This window comes from Neopsephotus bourkii, unplaced genomic scaffold (assembly GCF_033783945.1).
Source record: "Neopsephotus bourkii isolate Nb327-2 ecotype Australia unplaced genomic scaffold, CSIRO-AGI_Nbou_v1 NB_1792, whole genome shotgun sequence".
NCBI classification, from domain to species: Eukaryota; Metazoa; Chordata; class Aves; order Psittaciformes; family Psittacidae; genus Neopsephotus; species Neopsephotus bourkii.
The window spans coordinates 11,765,023-11,777,336 of NW_026902266.1; the positions used below are offsets into that span (position 1 = coordinate 11,765,023).

At 35.9% G+C, this 12,314-nt stretch overlaps 1 protein-coding gene across 1 annotated transcript in view; it reads right to left on the reverse strand.

Annotated features, from left to right (window-relative positions):
- SBF2 (SET binding factor 2) overlaps positions 1–12,314 on the reverse strand; it is a 260,129-nt gene that overhangs the window by 12,536 nt on the left and 235,279 nt on the right. The window contains exons 33-37 of the mRNA XM_061380465.1: positions 10,127–10,228; positions 8,846–9,031; positions 4,178–4,304; positions 2,679–2,806; positions 550–783 (exon numbers count right to left, since the gene is read on the reverse strand). Of these exons, the coding sequence (XP_061236449.1) occupies positions 550–783; positions 2,679–2,806; positions 4,178–4,304; positions 8,846–9,031; positions 10,127–10,228 (777 nt within the window). The remainder of the gene's footprint in view (positions 1–549; positions 784–2,678; positions 2,807–4,177; positions 4,305–8,845; positions 9,032–10,126; positions 10,229–12,314) is intronic.

Below are 12,314 nucleotides of genomic sequence, written 5' to 3' on the forward strand. Positions count from 1 at the left end.
AAGCTATTTGAGAAATCTGGGCCAAGATGTTCAGTTTATGCTTGTGTATCTGCCTCCCACTTGTTAAAATCAACTAGTGTCACATTTTGTTATCTGTCTAGAAATCTATGTCTTGGTCATTTTACTACACATGTACTCTAAACTGAGTAGAAAGAGGAAAAGAAAGCTAGATTCCACATTTGCTCAAGTTAAAATAACAGCTCTTGTATTTCTTATGAAAGGCAACCTAAAAATGTATTATACTACGTACCTTATTATTTAAAAAAGACAGAATCCATGACTGGCTTTCTCATAGTTATTAACTGCTGTTAAAATGTACTCCCAGAAAAGTGTTCATTCAGAACAACATAAGCTTTGCAAGAAGTCTGACTGATTCCCTGACCAACCATCACTTCTCAACATCACCCAGTTAGTTTTACTAACCACCTGTTTTCACATCTATCATGATCCTTTTAATAACAGTATATCTGTAAGGCATTAACTTAAAAAGTAAATGTTAATTTCATGAGCATAAAAGAACTTACTGTCTTGTGTAATGCATGTACTTACATTTAAAAGGCTGCTGATGGCATCAGGCTGTATTTTTTTAACATCATCATAACATGGCCATACTATTTTCCTCTTAGTTTGAGAGAATGAACCATCCGATTGGTCAGTTTCCTCTGAAACACTGCATTTGGTAGTTACCATGGTCCAATCATAGGAAGGACCTGTAGCCAAAATCTCTTCCACATAATAATCCCACTTTTTGAGGCTGGACATATTTACATTTGGTTTCAGTGCCTATTTGAAAGAAAGTTTTGTTATAATGACAGAAAGTCTTTGAGCTTCAGACTCACAATATGATGCTTATATTTTTCTAGATCATTCTAAATTGAACAGTATATTGCACTTGGTCAGTTGTGCTGCAGTTTGGTAATTTCCACTAGGCTCAGGCAGATCAAAACCTAAAAGTAATACTAGTTTAGGGAATATATTGCTCATATTTATCTTTCTGCTAAATCAAGTGCCTACCAAGAACTCTAATTCAGTGTATGTCACTGGTACCTTCACAGTCTTTGTGCCTCCTGTTAAAGACACAAAAGGTACTTGACAGCAATCACCCTTCAGTTTTCCTCAGCAGAAAACCTAAGACTCTACCATGAGAGAAAGGACACAGGCTATCTAACATAGGTGGACATGCTACTTGGAAAAACCACAGTAATAAGTAGGCAGCCAGAGACTGCAGATCTTTCAGAATAGTTTAAAACAGAGCACTTTGTATTAAATATTCTGTTGTTGTTTTTTGTTTTTTCCTTTAAAAAAAATAAAGTAAGATTTTCAGTTTGCATGCACCTTACCTGAAGGGTGTTACTACCTCAGGTGAACAGACAAGATTAAAGTCTGAAGAATGATGCTTGGTCATAATGACTAATTCTGCTATTATGACTAATTCTGCTACCATGTTAGCATTTTATATGAGGAAAAAGTTTCTTACACTATAAAAATATCAAAACCCACTCCTGATTGCTTACTAATCAGGCTACACTTACAGGAAAATGTATAGAACATACAGTGAACAGGCAACCATTCAAGCTCCAAATTCATCACAGTGAGGGTTCTACAGAAAAGATAGATGTTTCTCTAAAACAAAGTATCTGCAGCACTTTCTATTCACTGAATACCACCCTCCTGTTTTTTCCCTTCTTCCTCTTGTACTACCACTTTATTAGGTAAGTATAACTGCATGTGCATGTGGTGTGTGTGGGGGTTGAAGGGAGCAGCACCTTTGACTGCAGTAAAGATCTGATGCAGACTCAAAGTATCTTAAAGAAAATAATTATTTCCATTTTTTTTAAATGAGATCAGTTTATATAGCAGATTTGAGTGCAAGGTGCTATGTGTGCTAAAATACAACGTAGTGAAACAACTCAAGGAAAAAGGAAAACCAAGAAACACCTACAAAAATATTAGTTATGCTCTGACCTCTGAGACAGTGGAGACTGTCCTGTCATGTTTTCTGGTCACCAGCAGTGGACAGACATGCAAACAATGATTTATCAGGGTGAAGCTCACTGCCAAAGCAGCAGAGAGCAGCACAGGAATAAGCACATGTGGGGCAGTGGATGGCAGGAATGTCTTAAAAACAGCCCTGTACCCTGAGCTACAGGAAAAACAGACTCTGTTCTTGCAGTTTCTGAGATACCTTGACTGCTTCCCTGGCTATTGCACAATTCTGTAATGGCAAGTGTATTATGAATTTTATATAATTATTCAAGACAGTCAAATCTAGTGGACATATATGAGACAGTGATGTAGACAGTGATTAAATCAGATCATTATCACTCATTATCACTCTAAACTCATTTCCCCATAATTATGGCTTACAGCATGCAATTTTTTTTAACAGTCTGCATAAACTTTAAGATAATTTTTATAATCATTCATATAATTAAATGAAATGAAAGGAAGATCCTCATTTACTTCAGCAAGATGCATAAATACATATTCCAGAATGTGGCTCTTTAAATGACATTTCCATAACTAAGCCTATGAGACACTGATCCAATCAACAAATGTGGGTCTGGGTCAACTGTCCATCAAATGCTTAATTCAGCTGAAAACAATTAAGATAGCAAAGTGTACTCATGGAATCACTCAGAATAACAAACCACCTGTTTGTTTTTTAAAAATCATACCTCTATTTCAGCAGGGGCATAGAGGTAATTGAAGAAAATAGGGCTCCTTTTGTGCATCTTTTCAATACATTCCCAAATACAAACTCCTTTTTTGGCATGTTTATCTCCTTTATCTTCAAATAATGTCCCTAGAGAAAGAAACAATGGCGACAAGGTAGCTTTATGATAATAAGTAACAAGCACTAAAGCATAGATAAAAGGAATTTCACAGAATAATTCTACTATTAAATGCCATTGCAACAAGAGATTGTAACTGATGAAATAACTTCTGTGGTTTGCAATTGCAACTATTCAATAGTATTATATTTATAAACCTGTTCTGAAATCTACAGAAATATTTGAGTGTATTTATGAATGCCTCTTTCTGCTTGCAGCTATGCTGACTCAGCAGACCACCAAGCCCTCCTAACTGATTCTGCCCCACACTACCTGAGGTGACTAGATGTTACAGTCTGCTGCACCAGCTGCATCACTTACCTGCAAGTAACTCATTTCCCTAAAATGAGTTATTTGCTGACTCATTTCAGGAAAACCAAATTAGGTTAGTGTAAATACGTCAGCCACATATGTGTGCTATCTGAAATTACTTTGAAAGGACATACAGATTATCCAACATCTACTGGAACAGGATTTTATACTGCATTAAATGGTATTTGAAAGCAAATTACCCTTAAATAAACTAATACCTCCTCCCACCTAACCCTTCTCCCTCCTTGTAGAACCATCTAACAATCCAAGTTGGAAGGAACCACAGAGGTCATTAATTCCAACTTCTTGCTTTTGTTCAAATGGAGGCATATAATGGAAATTAACTTTTTTTGTTAAAACAAAATGGTTGCTCCACCTGTTCCACAGTTTCTACAGTTCTTAAGAGAAGCATTCAAATTGACTGTATGCCATGAGAACCACCCCACGAAGCACTGCAATTCAGAGCACATGTTTTGCTCAATGAACAAGTTCCAAGAAAAGCCTCAGCTGTGGTTGTGTGGTCTTATTAAAAGGGCACTGAGAGTAGATAAGACTTTGGAATCAGCAAGGCTGCACATGACAGATGCAGTAAAAGGAAATACAAATGAAGAGAAACACTGAAAGAACACAAGAGAAAAAAGTGAGAGATAACAGATAGGAAAGCTTTCCTCTCCTGAAACCTCATGCACCTGCTGAAGATTCCTAAGGACTTTTTTTTTCTGTTAAAATAAGGTATTTAATAGGGGAAATTGAATCATGTTGATAAATTGCTAAAAGACCCGGAGGCATGACAGTAATTTCTTCTACTTTTCTTTAGTCAAATCAATAGCATGGCTCAGGAATCATAAATTCAGAAAATTCTACATGTTCTTCCCCCTAATTTTGATTTATGTTCCTCAAATGGAATTCATTACATCATCACCATGCAATTATTGGACTATCTCAAACTAAGCAAATTTGTAGACCAAATATTGACGATAAAACCCCTGACAACTATGAACCAATATGAAATAAACAAACACCACACATACCATGTTCTAGTCTTTCATAATCTGAATCCAGAAGAAAAGTTTTAAATCGATTTGATACGTGATGAAAAGCCAGAAACTTCAGATAATATTGATTGAACTCAAACTCTGTTGGGTACTGGTTATGAATCTAAAAAAAAATAGGAAAAAAAAAAGGAAAAAAAAAGAAAAAAAGAGGATATTGAGATATAATACAAAGGGATGTGTAAAAATCATGATGTGCAATACGATAGCAGAATAAATCCCCCGTGAATGCTGACAATAAATACATCCATACTATAGACAACATAACCACCTAAGCTGAAGTTAAGTATAGCTGGTTTCTCTCCAATAACTCTTTATTGCTGTTTCAGTTAATTCACTGATTTTAAGGGATATACTCAAAATTTACATGTAAGCTAGAAGCAATGTTTCATACTTGACAATTTCAACACATACCACCTACAAAGGTAAATCTACAGGGATGGGGTATCTTTGAAAATTACAACTGCATCATCTTTTAAAATGCTTAATCTCCATATGATATGAACTATTACAACCTGAGTAAGCCAACAGCTGCTTCTAATATTATGATTAGAGAAAGTCATTTTTTAATTCTTTTTCAAATCTACATGCTCCAATTAACTTAAATATCTCCTAAATATATTTAATAATCTTACACTACTATCAGCCTTCCTTAGTTTTCCAATGCATTTTGGTTTCGTAATCCCATTAGATATCAATATGCACTTAGTTTAAGTAAGAAATACTGCACTCCAAAATCTCCTGTGCTAGTAACCATTAAGAGGGTATTCCTGCAAATACTGGAATAACTGACTACATCTACCACGGAAGTAACACCCTCACCTCCCTTTACACAGGGTGCTGTAACAGAGCTGCTTATTGAGCTTAAAAGAAGTCAGTTCTAGAAAATCATTCCACTTCAATTATATGCAATAAATTACCACACAGGTATAGAAGAAAAATAAGAAAAGCTCCCTGCAGTGACATCACATGCATAAACTCAGTTGTCTTAGAAACAGAGAATCTGCCAGATGCTTCTATGGTGAAAGAATGATTCTGAATTAATAATTCAGCTGACACCTGGAGATATTGGCATAAACAATGACTTTTTACATGATGATGCAGTTCTAATTCAGGAATTACTGCTTCATTTGTTTTCTCTGAATCTTTAGTTTAACTCATGACATTTAATGCACATACTAGTTCTATGGTGACTTTCTTACTGAACATAGCCATGTTGAGACTATAATGGGTAAAAATATTTTGAAAGGACCAAATGTTTATTTCTGGTGAATGGGTGATTTTAAAACACTTGATTATAATACATGACACTTCCGGGTCAAGTTGCAATCTAATTAGATTCTGTAGTTGTCTAATAAGTTGCACAGAAATCAATGAAACTTAACAGAAATGTTCAAGTATAAATCTTCAGTAAATCCATTTTTCACAGTAAATTCCTATGAAACTTTATCCAGTCATTTTACCTCAAAAGTCTTCCCTAGAGTTTATGACCATACTGTTAGAATTTGGTACGTAAATACTATGCCATCGTGAGTTAGGAAACTAACATTTGTAAGTCCATTTCTAGAAGAAAATACTCAGAGTTGCATTCTAAATAGGACTGTAAGTCATTTAGCTTACAGATTTTTTCTAACAGACACGTCTGTATTATATATATTACACTGATTATGCAGTAAAGCTGTGTACCCATGTGCTTTCTTGGCTGAGCGTAACACTGGCTGAAAAGATCATAACCCCCAGACAGCCCTATCTTCCCTCTTGAGAAGTTACTGCCTCCTTCAGATTGATGTGCTGAACTGCTTCTAAATTGACACCCATCAAAATAAGATAGCCTTTTCTACCAGTATTTTTCTACTATTTTGATAGGAAATGGCAGGCAGGTTCCCATGAACGCCTTTGCTAACAGATCAGAAGGGTAGTATCTCCACCAGTGAAGAAGTGACGAACAGCTCCAGATGGCCTGTGGGAGGCAATCCTTCTGCTAACAGAGCTGCACCCAGGGCAGGTGGTCGCAGCTTAAGACCAAAAAAACAGAAAATACAGATCTTCCTGTAAAATTTATCTGTTAATAACTGTTATACTTCATATTAAAGGACATAGAGAAGAGTCAGCTACCTCGTGACATGCATTAAAGCTGCTGAGATGAACTACCGTGGCAACTTTCTTCTATTTCCTTGACACATTCACATCTATAGTAGAATATTTTAAGCATCTTGCAGCTTGAGACAAAATCACACCTGACAGTTGTTAACAAAAAGGATTTATCTCACTCTACATTTCATCCTAACTTTTAAAGGCAAGATGTTTATAATCTATTATTCCCTGTTCCTAGAACTCCAGATTATGTTAAGCATGACTTAAAGAAAAATAAAATATTTTGCCTTGAAGAAAACATGATATATTCTGTTGCTTGACAACAAACCAAAATCCTGAATTTAAGTTTTATCTTTGTTCTGAATAACCTATTTGTTTCCAAAGTTTGTGTGACCTCTGGACCGCAGAAAAAATTACTCTACAGGTATGCGTGGATAATTTCCTTGATTTTCTTTATGCCATCTTTCTGAGATTTATTACAGTAAAACTGGAGCATAAGTGTTTCTAGGGTGAGAAACAGGATATAGGCTATATCTACATAAGCAAGTAATTTGGAGCAAAAGGAGTAAACAGACTGAAGCAGCTGGTGCTGAGGTCCCTGCAGCTCCATTACATATTTGTTGTTTTACTTTGGACCAGATTTAGTCCAGTTGAGTTTATGACCCCATTGTACATTGATGACCCCAACAGTTTTAAGCTAGGTGATGAATCATCTTTTAAGAGATGGTGGATATTTAGTACATTCCAGAAGCAGAACTTTGGGGTTAAATGCTTCTAAGAAAAATCTAGTACACATGCACCGAAAGGGCATCAGCATATGGTAACAAGGGATGCTGGAGGGATTTACTTCAAAATTACACTACTGCTTGAAATCATACATAGGTTTACTCCTTTCTACTAATACACAGGCTTATTCAGTAAGTTCGTTAAGGCTTGGAGAAGGCATCTTACAGCAGACAGAATACAGCACCAGACAAATGATTTACACACAGAACTGAATGAACCACCAAGCAGATGGGTTTCAGTATTGGAAGACATGGCTATTCTGTCCTGTTGCAGCCACTACACCAAGAATTTGTTTTTCCTACTCCAGAAAAGGATCAATAACCTTAAGCTGTTGGAAGGATTAGTTAGTGTGACAGTTGGGCAGATTAACTTGTTTGAATGAAAAATGCAGTACTGATTATCTTCGGAGAAATCTCTCCATTTAAAATAAAAACCTTAGGAACACAGCCATTGAGAAATAGATTGATGAAACAGATATGACACATACTTCTACCATTTTCTAGTGGGGAAGGCCATAGGAATCAAACCAAATACCAAGAATATGGTTATTAATTTGCAAGACAGCAATAGTGATGGTTGCTCATATTTAATGTCTCCAAAGCATTTATATTTATTGGCTTGACATGAAGAAAAGTACAGACTTTAGAATTAACTTGAAATGCTGTAATATTCTTAACTGCCCTGGGTTCAGCAGTAGCAGTCATTTTTCTCCTTAGTAGCTGGTGCAGTGCTGTGTTTTGACTTTCAGCCTGGGAACAGCACTGATAACACTAATGGTTTTAGCTGCTGCTCAGTAATGTTTACTCTGACCAAGGACTTTTCGAGTCTCTTGCTCTGCCAGGGAGGAGGGGAAGCCGGGAGGAAGCAGACAGGACACCTGACCCAAACTAGCCAAAGAGGTATTCCATACCACAGCACGTCATGCCCACTATATAAACTGGGGGCAGTTACCCGGAAGGGCTAGATCACTGCTTGGTTGGGCTGGGTATCAGTCAGTGGGTGGTGAGTGGTTATATTCTCTTCCCTTGTTATTTTCTTTATCATTACTATTACTGGTGGCAGCACTAGTGATTTATGTTATACCTTAGTTACTGGATTGTTCTTATCTCAACCAGTGGAAGTTACATTCTTTTGATTCTCCTCCCCATCCCTCCGGGAGCAGGGGAGAAAGGGGAGGGAGTAAGCGAAAGGCTGCATGGTTTCTGAGCTACAAGCCGGGCTTAAACTACAACATTAACCTAACTCCTTCATACATAATGTAACTGCTGGTGTTCACCGTCTCTTGAGCATGTAGTATATATAAAAACATCTCAGCCTCCGCCCCTCCCCCCCCCCCCCCAGTTTATAGGTTGTTTTTTCCAGATCTGATTGAGTATAAGGCCTCTTCAAAATTCATTGTCAAGCACAAGGAATTAAAAACTGTCTAGTCACTGTGCTGTCACTCAATTTCTTCTTTTGAATAAAGGTGCCCCAGGCTGCCAAAAGCCAGTCTTAAGCTTAAAAAACTTCTATTTGAAACCTGCATAAATGATCTTAGAAGATCTGTAATGCCAACCATCCCTTTTGGTCTGTTTTGTGTGAGTTGATCAGCCCCCTCTAGGCAATCATTCCAGCTCTTTATGAGGTGAAAATCATTCACTTCAATAAAAACCAGAGAAGGAGGTTGCTAGTCTTCTCTCAAACCACCAGCTATAACATCTGAAATAGAAGCATCTATGAACTTATTTGTTAATTCTTCTTGTAAGCTAAAATTAGAGATTGACTTACCTGATGCACACAGTCCAAGAATTGCAAGAAAACAGGAGCAAATCCACTACCCTGACAATTGAGAGTCAGACTACTACGTTGACTGAATTTATGACCAAAAGAGAGCCACTCTTTTTCCACCAGCATTCGAAAACCTTCAAGAGTCCTATAGAAGGGATCGCTGAGTAACTGCACCAGAGACACTACCTAGGCAACAAGACAGGATATACTGTGTAAAAAGTGACAGAAGTCAAATCATATTTCACATGAAGAAGCTTCAAATAAATTGAGATTTTACAATACTGTAAAAGTCAAACCTGATCAACTATAGACTATGGAAATCATTATAGTGCTTAACACATTTAAATTACATTTGAAATAAAACCACTTTTGTTAATAAAACAGGATAATGAACATTTATAAAATAGTATTGGTTACCTCAGCAAAAGAAGTGTTAAAGAATTGGTCCTGAAGGTGACACTAGAGTTTCTGCAGTGTTGCCATGCTATGGTGTTCACTAGCCAATTTCAGCCTGCTATTATACACAGCATTTCAGGAGACTAAAATGCAGCACCAACATCTTTCACTTCCAGCTGTTTATGTCCCCATCTCTACTCTTCATTTTTCCACAATGATTCCAATAATTATGTTAGCATTCTTTTGTGGGTTTGTTTACTTGCTATCAAGGTGTTGGCTGCACACAAAGTTTTTATTTACTAGAATTCCTGATATCTGTGTTTATCTTCTGAAATATGACACAACTACATGTGCACAATGCATCCATTAAACAAAGCAGCAGGTCTTCATTCACCTAATTTATAGTTTGATTCAGAAAGTTATCTGTTGTGCTGATCTGTTCTTGCAGCAGGTGTTACAGTCTCTGTGGCACAAATTTAGTTTTCTCTCCGTGTGCGGTCTCCTAACTTCATTTATGGAAAGTGAACAGCAAGAAAAAGAATTCTTCTCCTTCCCTGCTATGCTTAAAGTGAACTATGTTTACAAAGATAAACGAAAAATTGTGAGAACTTTCAGCATTCATTCTCATATATGGTCAGGTGCAGGAATGAAGATTTTATATCTAAGCCTTACAGCTGTAATTCCATCAGGACCTATGGGACAAATTCATTTAAAGAAACTCTTTTACAATGTAAATGCAAATGAATACAAGAATTCATGCTTTCTAGTTTTTTCTCTGCTGCCACAACACAAATTGATTAATGTTATAGCCAAATTATCAGCCACTATTGTTTGGTGGTTTTTTTCTTAATACTTAGCTATTTCAAGGTTTTAATAGAAGCTTACTTGTGCAGTAATATCCCAGCCATCCTCCAAACAAACCATAACAGAAGAACCGTTTTCAAGAAGCTCAGAGATGATGACACCCAACTGCATTATCCTGTGAAGCTATAAAGTATCATAAATAAGTAACATACTCAAGTATAACTTTCTAGATATTATCAATAAATATAATATTTTCATATTTAATATTAATTATGTATTCCAAAATCTACATATGGTGGAGAGAAATGCATTGATGCAACAGATTAGAAAGCTATAAAACATAGCAGTCTCAGGATTTTAATCTAAACTACAACAAAACTGAGAAAAAATTTGAAGATAGGAACTTAAGCTATTAAAACCAATGAGTACTGTAATAAAATAGCTGTCATAAAAAGGAGAATAGGAACAAAACACTTGACAGATTTATTGTAGTGAAATTCCATCCTGGGCTTAACACTAAAATAACTTCCTGTGAAATATTAAGGTTCCACAAAGTCACTAAGTACTTTAATGGGAGAACCCATGTAAGATATTTACAAGACAGTATTTCTAATGCTCAATCCTGTGGAGGTCTGCAATGAAATTTATAACAGTAACAGCAAGAATGAAAAAAAAAAAACCCAAACTTGAAAACAAACACAGAAAAATGCTATTTCTATAATCTAGAAATAGTTCAGGTAGATTAAACAGTGTTTCTTATATTTGTGTGGACTGGCTAAAACATATGGAAAGAGGACCAACTATTTGCATTTAATATTCATTATGTAGTGATACTAAAATTCCTCAAGCAGATGGGATTGTTTATTCCTCTGGGAAGGGTTATTGACTTGAATGAGATTGATTCAAACATGACAGGTACAAGCAGGTTAAAAAAAAATTAGGTGAATTTGGGCAATTTGATCTTACCATGAGACTATACATTATTATTACTACAACGAAAATATTTGTTATGTTTGTACTATTTTTGTCATGCCATGATAGCGGTCTTGGTAAACATCATAACAGCACATAAGCAATTCAGGCTTTTACAGCAGAATGAAACTGCTCTTTGCAGAGCACTGAATACAATTCAACCAATAGCAGCAGTAAGAAAGATGAAAGCCTGGAAGAAGGGAGAAAGCAGTACAGGAAACCAAAGGAAAAAAAAAATGCAAGAGATGTCTAAGGTCATTTATGCAAGGAAAAAAGAAAGTCTGGAAAGTACAGAAGGCACAGGAAAGTGAGTCAGGGAGAACAACATTAAAAAAACCCCAATCCTATGAATATTACCATGGTAATTGTGATGGAAACCACTTCACTCCTCTGAACATTCATATAGCCATTGCTTAGAAAATAAAAGAAACTAATTTTCCTGCCATTTTTAATAGGAAAAGACAGAAATGAGCACCACTTTTAAAATAAAGTGGCTTGCTTATTGTTCCATACTTTCAGACAGGAGAGTAGAAGAAACGCTGTTTTCTGCATCCTTAATATAGAAACTGATATGCAGTCTGATTATACAGATTCAGTCTATAAAAATGCAAAATACCATTTGTACCATTTGTATAAGTGGCTTGTTTATTGTTCCATACTTTTAGGCAGGAGAATAGAAGAAACGCTGTTTTCTGCATCCTTAATATAGAAACTGATATGCAATCTGATTATACAGATTCAATCTATAAAAATGCAAAATACCATTTGTACCACTTGTATAAGTAAAATAGGGCAGCACTTTAAATTTCTTCTTATGAATTCACATCCTTATAAATAAATATTTAGCCTGTAAGTGCCAAAGTCAATACTGTGTAACTTCTATTGTCCAGGAGAGGAAAGCTTACCACAATAAAAACACATTTCCAAAATGACTGATCTATGTTCTTTCACAGGAATAGTAGAAAATGTGTCAAATTAGTCATAAATTTACTTTATTACATAAGTCACATATGACATGATTTAAACCATAGAAATGTGGTTTAAATGAATACAGCTAGTGTGTTATATTATGATCTAGTCCTAAGCAAAGAGAGATCCACTATTACCTTTCCTCCAAAATACACCAAAAGAGAGTAATTTGAATGTTATAAACTCCCTTTGATCTCTGTGCTCTTATAGTCCTGGTTTTGGCTGGAATAGAGTTAATTTTCTTCCTAGTAGCTGGTACAGTTTTGCTGTGTTTTTGCTTTAGTCTGAGAACAGTGCTGATAACACACCAATGCTTTAGTTGTTGCTC